The sequence below is a fragment of the Trachurus japonicus genome, chromosome 6 (genome assembly GCF_045865225.1).
Source record: "Trachurus japonicus isolate A0001 chromosome 6, Traja_1.0".
NCBI lineage: Eukaryota > Metazoa > Chordata > Actinopteri > Carangiformes > Carangidae > Trachurus > Trachurus japonicus.
In genome coordinates, this window is record NC_140912.1 from 23,993,554 (window position 1) to 24,008,175 (window position 14,622).

Here is a 14,622-nt window from a genome sequence, read left to right on the forward strand (position 1 = left end):
CTGCTTTGTGTTACAAAGTGTGTGTGTTGATATGAGGTCTGTGTCACTATGTGCAGTGTCACCCTTAACAACACGAAACTAAAGTCACTCTACTGATTGTAAATCCTCACTGATGGTGATATTAATTTGTTCAATTGTTAAAAAAAATAAAAATAATTATTAACATTCATATAAATAGTGGCTGACCCAATCTGTTCAGGACAAATTGATCACTGTAGGCAGATGATTATTAAACATCTTTTTTCTTCAAACAATCTTTTTTTTATACAGACTTTTTTTTCAACATTTTGGCAAATTGGCCCATTGCCATAACAACTTGTCCACCAGAGCGTTTTGGAGTTGTTGGATTGTGTATTTGACAAGTTTGATGAGGGAAACCAAGAAATCCCGTGAGCCTCTGTAGCGTAGCTCTGAGCAGCTCGCGGCTCTGCTCCACCGTTCTAAAAATAGCTTGCACGGACAATTAAAGGTAACAAACCTACTGCTATGACTATAGCGATTATGGCAATGGGCCAATTTGCCAAAATGTCAAACTATCCCTTTAGGTAAAATTAACTAACTACCCAAAGCATGTGAGAGTTTGCAGCAGGAAGCCTCAACTTCCTTATGTTGTCATGTGTAAAAAGACCCGAAAATAGTGTAAGTAGACTACAGTACTATATGTAGCAATTTAAAATAGATTTTTTTTTAATCCATAGAAGCTGTGGATCACTGCAGCTGTCATCACTGTCAGTGGTTTTCACCGTATTAAGATCGAGCTATAGGATGTGGATGCCAGGGAAACTAGTTTTTTGCTAAAAGGGTTTAACATTACGCCTCTGGCTCTGTCATTACCATGCATTAGTAGTAGTATTGATTTTATATAGATAATCTGACAGAGTTCTTTCTGTGTATGTTGTACTGTAGATGAGAGCTGATCACTACATTACAGTACGTAAGATTAAATAACTGGATCTGGTGTCACTAGACGTCAGAGCTCAGAGTGAGTTACATCAAATCTATTCTTCCAGGAATGACAGGACAGGTTAATGGTCCCATTGTTTCCCATTTCTTTTTTGCTTTAGCGCAGCGTGATAATGGAGGGTGTAACATTGCCTCTGTAGGTGTTGAATTGCTAAGGTGATGTTAGTAACAAACCATAGGGGACCTGTCTGTGTGTGTGTGTGTGTGTGTGCGTGTGTGTGTGTGTGTGTGCGTGTGTGTGTACCCATCAAGCTGATAAATATTTCAATTGACTGATGGGAACCAACGACCAGTAGCAAACTCAAAGGATGAGCACTGCAGAGGAACCAACCTGGGATCAGATCAGAGAGGAGAGATCATGAGATAATAACCACTTTAATGACACTTCTTGTTTATATTAAGTGTTTAGTCAGACACTAAGAGGAAGCAGGTAAATAAACATCTCTTTGTCTCCCGTACTGAAGTATCGAGAGGACATGCAAAGAATGGATGTTTTTGCAGAATCTCGCTCAGGTTGAAAGATTTTCGTTGATGTTAAAATCGATTCAGTTCACAGATTTCTCAGTTTTGTATGTACATGTATATATGAATGAGATTCTCAGAGAGCTAATAATGCTGTTGCACCTCTAACCAAGTGCATTGTCAAATATGGTGATGTTTACATTAAGGACTGACACCAAAGCAGTTCCATTCATGCACTTTTTTTTATTTAACATGCCAACCAATACTGTAGGCACACATCTCAAGAAATGATAGATAGGTTAATAATGTGCATTGCTAATGTTACCCATGTGCACACAGGTTCTTCTCCTTCTTCCTCTTGCATGTCTTGCATATGTAAATTTACTTTACTTTACTCTCTTTACTTAATTCCAGCTCTTCACTGTCCTCGTAGTTCAATAAATCAAAAATGCAGCATACGTATCTGTCTTTTAGATGTGTGGTCCTGTTGTGTCAGAGGGCCGGTCTGAGACTGATGAGATTACAGCTTCAAACATACACGAGAGAGTGAAAAGGGCATTTATTTTATATCTATAAAGAATCCATTTACTTGTGTTCATGTTTGTTAAAAGATTTAAACATCAACATGGTAAAAACGTACATATAGGTATCCACTTTTCAAACACTTATCTCCTGTGAGTCATGCACACTGCTTCCATTTTACCCTCATGCATTAAACTGCTAATTTTAATGCAATCTAAGTCTGGTCAACAAGTGTGGTGTGCGTATGTGTGACCGTTTCTTTTTTTTTTTTACTCAAACTAGGTTACCAGTGGAAATCACTCTAACTGGCAAGGTCACCGCAGCCATTGCTCATGACATTTCCACCTTAAAACAACAACCGCTCTTCTATCCTGCATTGGATGGGTGTTAATACCACAATGATTCATGGTGGTCTTTTAGAGTTGACATGTTTTCAATACAAGGACATAATGCTGTATTTGGTATGGTGTCAACTTAGGTTTGTTCTTTCTTTTTTTGTTGTTGTGGAGAATATCAGTCCAACAAAGATCAGACTATAACTTTATACTTAATCGCTTCTCATTTATCTAAACGATATTCTTATTTTGTTTCCATGAAACCAGATAGCTTGTATAAATCAGAGGCTTCCCCTCTAATAACATCTAGTTATTGATGCTAAATGATGCTCAAATTTTCCACGATCTCAGTCAAAGATTTCTAAAAGTACAACAGTGACTTGGGTTTGACAGAATAGACATCCTATGCAAATGGAAACCATAAAAGCGCTGTGGTCGTGGTGGTGTCGTGTCTGCATGTGGGGCAGCCACAGTTAGCACTTCCGGTAGTTCAATCAGGAGCTGCTGAAAAGAGGAACAGGAGAGTCAGTATGAGAAACTTCAGTCAAGTGATATTTATTGTGAACAGAGGGAATAAAGTTTGGACCCTTTGACCCCAGCAGGAAGTTGATCGCTATGGAAATGACCCATTTAAGGTCTGGCGGCTATGGTTGATGTGATGAAGGGAAACTGAGTAACAGCAAAAGTGCTTGTAAATCCGAAGATGTGCATGAGGAGGAGATGGTCTTCTTGACTGAAATTTCACTAAACCTCATTTGTCAGCGTCTTAACCATTGTGAAAAATCACAGGAAGTGTGGAAAAGATGCATTTTCAACACATTAACTTGTCTACAACAGGATTAATTCACATTTTAAAGCAAAAAACCTGTGTAGCAGAAAGAATTATTTAAGACAACATCTTTGATCACAGTGTCCTATTGAATAAGGTAAAGCCCTGAATCCCACGTGGCTGCTACAGGGTTATCCCTGCGGTAGATGTTTTTCAAACAAACAGTGGTTGTTCAAAGGTTGAGGACTGTAAATGTAAAGTTATGGTTCATGTCACGTGGGGCCATTGCCTTTTATTATGTCACACGATGATGATGGTGTTGTATTCAAAGAGCAGAGGGCAGTTCATCTTGAAATAATGGATCGTGCATCTCGTATTACAAACACACACACACACTACATGTATACAGGGATTAGTACCTGTACATCCTGACCATTTCATAGCCATAATGTAAACAGGTCATGTTTATCTTTGGGGAAACCTTAGCCTGAGGCAAAGCAGAGGTTGACACGACCATGAATTTAATCACCGGTCCGTCTGTCTGTCCATCTCCTCAGATCTGAATCATCAGTTCACCTTCTTTCTTCTGTTTCTGTCTTGTTTCTCTTCAGACTCTGAGGGAGAGGAGGAAGGCCGACGAACAGACAGGAGGAGAGGAGCCAGAGAAGACGACAGACGCGAAGATGAAAGAGGAGGACGAGGACTCCCCGTACAACCGCTGCAGCTCTGTGGACCTGGAGAAGGTACATTTATGTGTGTGTGTGTGTGTGTGTACTTTTTGGCTTGAACTGGTATGTGATGACAGGGGGTGGGTGTGCCTGTTTGTTGAATAGCACAGAGGTTTACTGCTCTGGACAGGAACAAGGGTGACCAAACCTGTGTGTGTTAGATGAACAACCATGAGGTTATTCACCTTGCCCCTCTCCAAAAATGTCCCTGTTTGTTAGTTCATCGTGCGGTTCCCACACTGTGAGAGAGGAGCATGTAGAAACATGTAGAAACACACACAGACTGCTTTAGTTACTTCATCAAAGTTACATTTAATTACTTTTTTAATTACTTTCCATTGCCAGTTGTTGTAGTTTAGTCTGCTGGTGACCTGTAGGAACTTTACAGGCTGTCCAGGTTAATATTTAATGAAAACACAATGCTGAATCAAAGTGGTGAGTGTTACTAGATCTCACACCTGTCGCCTATCTCACCCACGCTGTTTAAAACAACACATCCATATAATCCCTTTGTAACCACCAACATTTTGTTAGTGCAGTTTAATCACAATTTTTTTGCCATCACAGATTACACTTGCTTTTATTTTGTGATTTAATTATGCAGAAATGTACAATTACTTTTGAGTATCTGTACTTTTATTAGTTAGTTGTTTATTGACTTTAACTCCACTAAACACTTACAAGTACAAGTACAAGCCCTTAACAAGTACTCTGACTTCTCAGTCCACCTTTGATATTAAAAAAAAAAATGTTTGCTTTCATGTTAAATATTTCCTTTTTCATTTTTACAGCTACCCAACTTCATCATTGCCTTACAAAATAGGAAAACTATTCTTTTAGTTGCTCCACTGGCTTTGAATCATATTTCTAAAAGCATTTTATTCTTTAGTATATCGTCAGTCAGTCAATAGTTTGTATCAATATTGTATCAGGCCTGTAATGTGGAATAATCCAACAATATTTTCACATAAAAATTTACTTTTGATAAGCATTTTCTAAAAAAAAAAAAAAAAAAAAAGTAATATTTGACCAGGAGGAGCTGCAGTGTGTGATATCGTTGTGCACTCCTGAATACCGAAGTCATTCATTACCTTGGTCACACAGAGAAGCGAGCGCCCTGTCCGTCCCTGTGAACCGTTTGTCCACACTCACAAGCACATTAAGACTCGTTCATTCATTAAATTCTTGTTCGTGTGATTGAGCAGATTGATAAATTGACCGGTGGACAAACAGTTCATGGGCTGCGTCAGTGCACCGGGTCAGCGTTGTACAGCACGATGTGACGCCACAGTTAACCAGTCTGTCTTGTCCACTCTGTTGCCAGGCATCGGCGCAGTGAGTAGGATGCACAGCTCTTGACTGTTGACATCGTAAAGTCAGACCTTCGCTTTCCTCCTAAGCTTTAACGCTCTTCACGGCTGCACTGAATCATTCATTTGTTCCAATAAAAACCCAGTGATTTAACTGTTGTACCTCCATTTATAGCGTTGTGTTGTGTTGTCATTTCAAAATGAGTCATCAGCCCTGGACACTCCCATCATAAAGCCCCATCGTGGTTTGATTTCAATAAGTGAGTTTCAAATACACGAGGCTTTAATGTTAAGTCTCACTGCAGCGTTACCACATTCATCATGTTGTAACTTAACAAAACAAACAAACATGAGAAACTGAACATCAGAAAATGTTTCACTGTGTTTTTAGGATTACAGTTTGACTTGTAAGAGCAATTATTCACTCCAAGTCATTAGATGTGTGAGCAGAAAGCGTCATTGTGAAGTGTTTAGATTCCCACCTGTTGTGAGCAGCAGGACAGCGGTGAGTGAGTGTGTGTGTGTGTGTGGATGGGTGTGTGTGTGTGTGTCACCACAGAAAAGTGTGTCATATCTTCACACATACATGTGGCCCAGTTTCTTTTGTCTTTTCTCACATGGTAATTTTAGAAGCAAAATTGTCAGAAGCAAGCTTAGCGTCCTTATCTCTGTTCTAATGAGCAAACTTCTGCTTTTTACATTTAGCTTTGAGAGAAAACTTTAGTATCACTGGCATTTGCTGATATTCAGAGTAAATATTGACTGTGAATTTCCATTTTTAATAATTACCTGGTAGATCAGAAAATACCAGAGTGACAGTGAATAATATTTCACTGTTTTATTACTTGTTATCGCTCCTCTTTGCTTAAGTAGAATTATTTAGCTTTATAATAATGTCACATTATGTACTAATGAGATAAAATGTGAGAAATATTCATCAAGCAGTTGTTGTTGACACTTAGTTGAGGTGTCCGTTTTTTAAGTGTCATGATGTGTCGATGGTGCACCATGTCACAAGTGTGAGTATACCCACCACAAGACAGTTTCTCTTCTTCTTTTTAAAGGAGCGAGACAAAATGTCTTTGAAAGATGAACCTTTTCTCTCAGTCTAATAAAAGCTGACGCGTGCACTAAACTTTATTGACTGACAAGAACAAGAAAAGCAGAGTTTGTCCAGAGTTATCAACGTGGATATCTGGCTATAGCTCACAAGGAACAAGCTGTTGTGATTTTGTTATGTTATTTTGATAGGCATTGAGTTGAGAGAGCAGAATGTACATAATATATTATTATTTATAATGGCGGCGGATAGCACTCACTTTTGAATCGTCCAAAACACACACTATGAAACATCCAAATACCTCCATACTGCTCGTCCGTACTGACCCAAGTGTCCTGAAGCCGCCACATGAAAAAGTTGTTCGGATAAAAATAATTTGATCTCTGTTTTTAGCCTTGTTGTAGCAGTAGCTCCCAGTGGCTACGCGAGATTTGCTGCGAGATGTTCTTCCATGTTTACATCATACGGTACATCCAATGGTTTACAACGACGAACAAACATCTCGCAGCAAACATCAACAGAGCCACTGGGAGCTACTGCTACAACAAGGCTAAAAACAGAGATCACATTCATTTTTTCCTAACAACTTTTTCATGTGGCGGCTTCAGGACACTTGGGTCAGTACGGACGAGCAGTATGGAGGTATTTGCATGTGTGTTTTGGACGATTCAAAAGTGAGCACTATCCGCCACCATTATATGAAAATCCGTTGTCAGTCGGATCCCCTCTGAAACCCCAAAAGCGTTTTCAAAGTTCTCCAAACCCTTCCTTGGCATGGCATTGAATAGATGATTGGTGAATTATCAATTTTGGGTGAAGTATCCCTTTAAGTGTAGACATTAAAAACAGTGTCCGCCCACTAGCTACTCCTCGTCTTTGCTCGACAATAGTGACATGAGGCTAAATCAGCATCTCACAACCAAATCTCTGACTGAGTGGCCGGAGGTTGAGTTGCATTGTGGGTAATGTAGGCAGCAGGTTTCGACAGGAGGAATGTATGGAATACAGAAAGACAGTATCTCAGGTTCTGCTGCATTGATTTGTGTTAACTGGTATCTGGTTGGGTTAGGGGTTTGCTTTTCTTAGTATTTTTCCACTCAGGTGTTTTTGTTCTGCAGGGAGAGGGGAAAAAATAAAAATAATCACATTGTGTGGTAGAAAATAGAGCTCAGGAGGAAACATCTCCTGATCTTGAGGCTTTGTGTGATAATCACGTTATCTGCTGCATGACAACCTTTATTTAGCTGGAATTACCCTGTCAGGGCGTAATCTACCTGTGTCAGCCCGTGCCTGATACCAGTGTCCTCGGAGGAGTGTCATAAGCAAGACACCATCGCCTAGGTAACAACAGTCATCATCACTTCCTAAAAGATCAGCATCCTTTAGAAAACACAGGGGGATGGATGCTCCTCCTGAAGTATCACAGCTGAAATGTAGATGTGAGCGCCGACTCTCTGATTGATCTTTGTGTGTTTGATGTGATCTTCGCTACAGTGATTGTGGTTCCCGTCTTGTTTCTGACTCGTGATCAGCTGCACTCCCCCCTTGCTTTCATCACCTGATGTGTGTTAACCTGAGGAAACAAGACAACTGACCACAGATCAGTGTTAAACACGAATGCAATGCAATGTTTGTTGTTCAAACCACACCATGGCTTCAGTTGTTCACATGGAGCCCTAAACATGTAGCAGCTCATAAAGAGCTTGTAAATCTCTGGTCTTTGGACTCATCATGACAAAATGAAAAAATAAAAAATAAATAAAGATTCAGTTACTGCTGGCAGCTATTCAGTTACACCAAAGTAAACCTGAAAAGGCGCACGCAGACACAAACAAACACTTCATAGTTACTTCCTGGATTGACCGGTGCCTGTGAAGTGGTGAAGTTCAACAGTTGTTAACTCTCTGCTGCCACCTGCTGGAGTAAAGTCATGCTTTCCCTCCCGGTGGCAACCGTTACAGTAATACACAGCCTGTCCAAAAAGTCACACACTCTAATATTTTGTTGGACCACTTTTAGCTTTGATTACGGCACACATTTGCTGTGGCATCGTTTCGATAAGCTTCTGCAATGTCACAACATTTATTTCCGTCCATAGTTGCATTACTTTTTCAAAGATTTTAATAAGCGTTGGTCAGTTCTTAACCCAATTTTATTCTCAACAATCTCCTTAGATGTTTTATTTGCTTGATGACCCTTCTGAAACAGATTAACATCTTTTCCACGACCACAGGATGTGTCTTCTGACATGGTTGTTTAAGAAATGAGACTGCACCAGCCAAGGTTAAATACGTTGTTGCCAGCTGAAACATAATCATCTAGTACAGTAATTATCCAATGGGAGGCTCTTACCTATTAGCTAAGTTAAATCCAACATGTGACTTTTTCTTTTTTTTGGACAGGTAGTTTATAATCTCCAGGATATTACAGAAAGCATTCGGCTGATACATCACTGCTGATCTCTCCACAGGATCTGGTGGACTGGGGGAAGCCCTTGGCGTGGCAGGTCGGCCACCTCGGAGAGAAATATGACGCATGGGTTCACCAGCCGGTCGACAGACCCATTAGACTGTTTGGAAACCCCTTCATGGAGGCCAGCACCAAGACTTCCTGGTAAGACAGGATACTTTATTTTCATAATTATAGAGTACAGTTCAGTAATAATAATTTAGAAGATATCATACATGTGATATTTCTCCAGTCCAGTCCAGTCTGCTTTGAGGCACTTTGACCCACTCCTAACATCCTGACCTACATATCTTTATATCAGTTAATAATAAGTTAGGGCCATAAATGTATAACAGGAAGTAATCATATTATTTTTTTGCAGCCTGGAGCCTGTTGACTTTGTCATACTTTATGAGTATGCTGCACCTTCTGCTAGTAGTTTCAATGCTTTCCCTAAAAGCTGCTGCTCTAGTTGATAGTTGCCCATTTTCAACACCCATATTTTCTCCGTTATTGAAAACATTTTTTCTGAAAATGAGACTTTATATGTTGAAAGTTGTGTAAAGAGTTGGTCTGTTGTCTTGACACAGGTACTGGGTACCAGTGGTGTGGCTTCCTATTGCGTTTTATCTCAGCTTCTACTGCTACACCACCCTGGCAAAGGGCAGCACGAGGATAGCCCTCACTTCAGGTAACACACACACACCTGCCACCCTATGCAATGCATGGCGCACGCACACACACACACACACACACACAAGCTGCAGAGACACTAGCACCTTCGTTTTCTTGCCTGGATAAACATCAACACTCATAAACATAACACACCATGTATTTGTTTCCATCGTTTTCATCACCAGTCAGTGTGTATTCATGTGTGTATCTGTGTGTGTGTGTGTGTGTGTGTGTGTGTGTGTGTGTGTGTGTGTGTGTGTGTGTGTGTGTGTGTGTGTGTGTGTGTGTGTGTGTGTGTGTGTGTGTGTGTAACTGTGTGTGTGTGTGTGTTGCCAGACTTCTCCATCCCAGTCCATAAGTACGTTTTCCCACTGCTCTTTTTGATGGGCTGGTTCTTGTGGTCGTTCATCGAGTACTGCATCCATCGCTTCGTCTTTCACATGAAACCGCCAGCCCATAACTACTACCTCATCACGCTACACTTCCTCCTGCACGGACAGCACCACAAGGTACACACACACACACACACACACACACTGTCGCTGTGGCACATCGTCATAAAACTGGTTTAATCATGCAGCACGTCTGCTTTATGATGACATTATGCTTTATGGCATTATGAGTGGTTACCATTCAAATAATTTTATATAGCAGGAAACAAACTGCTCTTTTCCTCTTCACATCGTTCACATTTTGTTATGTTGCAGTTTTATGTTAAAATTGCTAAATGTATTTAGATTAATTCATAAATTTATCACGCATAAAGCAAAAATATAATTTTAGATTTTTTCCCCCCAATTTATTAAGAAGTAAAAGCTGAAATATATTTCACATTGGGAAAAGTATTAGTTTTTAGATAAAGCACCTTGAGCAGAGTCTTTTTTCAAGCAATCGATCAACTTTATTCGTCTATTTATAAGTCATTGCATCACAGAGCCAGATCATAAATCCTCCTCATGCACACACCCAAACAAAGTCAGCAATAGACCGGACATCCAGTGTGTCATGCTCACTCATGGTCATAAAAATGTGTTTTGCACCAAAGAGCACCACAGCAGCTGGACTTCCTGGCTACAGGTAACTTAATATCAATATCATCAGCAGTTTAGATGAAGAAGTCCTGTTTTTTTTATCCAGTAAAATCTCCAAGAATAAACTTTATGTGAGAAGTTTAGAATAATCTCTCGCTACCACTGAGAAACTTCCTTTGTCCAGGTGGCGCTGTCCTGGTTGTTCTAAATGTTTCCTTCGTATAAATTATGGAGGCCACTGTGATTTTTTTTTTTTAAGGAAATTTTATTGGGGCCTTTTGTATAGTCCTTTCCTCATGGCTCAATTTTTGGTAAATTTACGACCATTTCGACTTTCGAATTTTACAACTTTTATGTCACTGTGAAAGATTAAATGTGGATTGATGTGGGGGATGAATGAATTCAAACAATTATAGCATGAGATTGCAAAATAACGACATGTGAAGTAAAGGTGTCTGGATACTTTCTGAATGCACAGTAGATTCACTTTTACATCACAGTAGAAAAACTAGTTACAATACTGTTGATAAATTCAACTTTTACCCTTTTTTTCTTGGTACAAACTGTCACTTCCAACCTCTTTTCTCCACAGTCTCCATTTGACGGCTCTCGGCTGGTCTTCCCGCCCGTCCTGGCCTCCTTAGTGGTGGGAAGTTTCTATGCAATCCTGTGCAGCATGCTCCCAAAGATCCTTGGGACGTCCGTGTTCGTCGGAGGACTGTGCGGATACGTCGTGTACGATATGATCCACTATTACCTGCATTACGGCTCGCCAAAGAGAGGCTCATATATGTACGGCCTGAAGGCCTACCACGTCAAACACCACTTCGAACACCAGAGAGCAGGTGAGCACTGGAACCCAGTCTGAAACATTTTAAGGTTGAAGTTAAAGGGGAACTATGCAAGTCCGGTCGGTTTTCCGCTGTTTTGTTGGCCATGTGCATTTGTTTACAACAAAGCCGGAGAGAAATCAATCAATAGAGTGGTACATAACGTTGTATACGCCTCCATTCTCCCTGTAACGAGTTACATAATAATCCCTATAGTCATAGCAGTAGGTTCGTTACCTTTAATTGTTGGTGCAGTGCCGCAAGCTGCTCAGAGCTACGCTACGGAGGCTCATGGGATTTCTTGCTTTCCCTCATCAAACTCATCAAATACACAATCCAACAACTCCAAAACGCTCTGGTGGACAAGTTGTGACCTGCACATTCACCATGCTATGAGATAATAACAGAATGTTACGAGACAGAGTTGTTTTAGAGGTAAAATCATGCAAAACCGCTGATGCACGTTCCCGTCGTGGTGAATGTGCAGGTCACAACTTGTCCACCAAAGCGTTTTGGAGTTGTTGGATTGTGTATTTGATGAGTTTGATGAGGGAAACCAAGAAATCCCATTAGCCTCCGTAGCGTAGCTCTGAGCAGCTCGTGGCTCTGCTCCGCCGTTCTAAAAATAGCTTGCACCGACAATTAAAGGTAACAAACCTACTCCTAAAACCATAGGGATTATGGCAATGGGCCGATTTGCCAAAATGTTAAACTATCCCTTTAAGGTCTGTGTTTTTCTGATCTGATCAACCAATCAATCGACACAATCTTTGTTTTCCTCTCCAGGTTTTGGGATCACCTCCACATTCTGGGATCACCCCTTCAACACAGTCATCCCCGATGAGAAGTTCTAACAGCGAAGCAGCTCTCCTGACGGGGCATAAGACTTGTCAGCCACTCTCTTTTCTAACCAGCCCACATGCTACGTATCTCCGCCCTGACAACCATTAGTTCAGTCTCTGCAGCCGTAACAACCGAGGAGGAAGACGTACTGTACTTCTCGAAGACTCCTGGGCCGCTGCAACAAATCCAGCCGTGCACTCTGCAACGCCTAACAGCAAACAGATTTACTTCCGATTAGTTATCTTGCGTGTGGCAGTTATTAGGCTGCACTATTTCCTCATCGCAGTCATTTCCACACTGCTGCCAGGCCTTTGTGTGCTTTTTTTTTTTTTTTAAATAACTAAACCACAGCTCTGACTGCTCTGACCGCTGCAGCCACATCGTCACCTGACTGTCATGATGTTTTAATATTCAGCTACAAGTTGCGCCATAGAGGGAAAGAGGGACACATACAAATACACATGCACACAAACATGGACATCGATGTCTTTAGACTGTTATGGTTTAAAGAAGTTTATAAGAATACTGCAGATTTTGTCCAAAACACAACAGAGAGTTTTACTCAGTTTCTAACGTTTGCCAAGAGCACAATACAACACACTGTCCGAGCTTGGAGAGAGGGGAAAAGGAAGTGATGGATGGTTGAAGGATGTGGAAGAGATGTGGCGAAGAAAGTGGACAAAAGAGTGAAAGAGCAAAGTGTGTGACAGATAAGAGCGTGTAGGGACTGTAAGTGAGACAGATAGACCCCCTCCACCCCCCAACCCCACCCCAATAATAATCACCAGGTGAACTAACTCAGGAAAAACAAATATATTTTTTTGCCTTCTGCACTGTCTGCAGTTTGAATACGTCTTGTTTCCTCCTCACTGTCACAGCTCTCCTCTCCTCTCTGCTGTTTGTAACAGTCGACAGAAAATCCCTCTGCCATGTTTTTAATTTTTAGAAGAAAACCAAAAAAAAAAAATCGGTAACACTTTACAATAAGGGTCCCTTAATTAACGTTAGTTAGTACATTATTAAGCATTAATATATAAACTAATGTGTTATTTAATGCTGAGTAATGCATACATAATGATAACTAATTACATTATTCAACTTTTACATTTATTAACTAACTTTGAGTAGTAAACATTAATTAACTGCTTACTAATAGGCTACATTAATTAATGTGTCTCCTAATCCTAAGTAATACATAATAATGATTGTTAATATATCTGTAAACAGTTAATTAATGCTTAATAATGTACTAACTAAAGTTAATTAAGGGACCTTTATTGTAAAGTGTTACCAAAAAATCCCATCTGGAAACAGAAAACAGTTTCTTTTCAGACATTTGAACATGCTAACATTCATGCGACAGTATAGATTTAATTTATTACCCGCGAAGCTGACTGTTAATGTCGTGTAAGGCAGAGTTCGAAATGTTTGAAGCTACTGTGGAGATGTTATATTTTTGCAGGTATGTTTCCTCCGCGTCCTTCTCCTTTTTTTTTTTTTTTTTTCTTTGTCATGAAAGATAAAAACAAAGATGTAAAAAGCTATTTTGTATTATGCGTTGTACAGAGGAGGAGATTCTTTAATCACAGCAGCTTCATGTTATCGCAATGAGTGGATGTTTGTTTATTTTTTAGAAAGAACGACTTTTGATTGATACTGTATGTGTGGATGGAAGATAGAGTGTTGTCATAGTGACAGAGGGACAACGCTAGAGGCATGAAGCCAGCCTGTCAGACCTCCTGCTGTGAGGATCTTGGGGTCAAAGACACACAGTGGGCTATACTGTAGGTAACAGGAGTTTTGATGTATTTTAATGTGGAGGTAACTGCTCTCAGGAGCTTTCGGGACCTTTTTTGGCCTCGCTCCAACCGTTTTAAAACCACTAGTGAGGGTTTTTTTGGCCCAGTAGATCCTCGCAGGATGACGATTGATGCTTACTCATCTGACTGGACAGCAGGAGGTTGCCACAGCGACTGGCGGATCCTTTTAAATGTTTCCTCTTAAACACCTGACGACGACAACAACAACAACGCAGATCCCTAAAGCAGAACAAAGTTAATTCCGAAAATCATTTGCAATCAACTTTTTGAGACTCCTGCTTAATGATTATTGTACATATATCTTTACACATGTAAAATAACAACTGCAATATCTGTTTCAGACATTTATAAACAGTTATAAAGAAGAGAAAATTATGACAATACTGTAAGGTTATTCCTTTCACGTATGCACAGCAGCAATAATTCAGTCTTTAGGTGTGTGTGTCACCAAAACACTGCTTTTATAATATAAAAAGTTGAACTGGCTAACAGTGTAGGGCTTCTGCAACTGATTCTGCACCAAATTGTGTCATGGTTTGTACAACTAATGTCAGTTATTGTACCAAAAAAAAAGAAAAAAAGAAAACATAACGATGGACACGGTCGTTTGCAATGAATGTTCAAGACTTTCACACTTTTATATGATGACGATACCATAGAAATGTTTCTTCGGAAAGAACCAAATATATATATTTTTAATGTCTTAAATGATGATGGACGATGATGATGATGATGATGAGTGTAATAATACATAATGATTGTGACGGCTGCTTGGCTGAAGTGAAACGATTCCACCTGTTGGACTAAATGCATAGAGATCTTATTT

General features: G+C 40.0%; 1 protein-coding gene across 1 annotated transcript; it reads left to right on the plus strand.

Moving 5' to 3' along the window:
- The first annotated feature begins 3,640 nt into the window (after window positions 1-3,640).
- On the plus strand, window positions 3,641-12,868 carry fa2h (fatty acid 2-hydroxylase). The gene is made up of 6 exons (XM_085779913.1): window positions 3,641-3,794; window positions 8,620-8,762; window positions 9,188-9,288; window positions 9,609-9,781; window positions 10,896-11,148; window positions 11,920-12,868. The coding sequence occupies exons 1-6, from the start codon at window positions 3,735-3,737 to the stop codon at window positions 11,985-11,987; spliced, it is 798 nt and encodes a 265-aa protein (XP_085636039.1). The 5' UTR covers window positions 3,641-3,734; the 3' UTR covers window positions 11,988-12,868.
- Window positions 12,869-14,622: the final 1,754 nt, after the last annotated feature.

Bases quoted from the DNA above. Each gene is read 5' to 3' on its own strand.
- fa2h (XM_085779913.1), top strand. From the start codon at position 3,735: ATGAAAGAGGAGGACGAGGACTCCCCGTACAACCGCTGCAGCTCTGTG. The intron at 9,289-9,608 runs GTAACACACACA...GTGTGTTGCCAG, and splicing joins GAGGATAGCCCTCACTTCAG to ACTTCTCCATCCCAGTCCAT. The intron at 9,782-10,895 runs GTACACACACAC...TTTTCTCCACAG, and splicing joins TGCACGGACAGCACCACAAG to TCTCCATTTGACGGCTCTCG.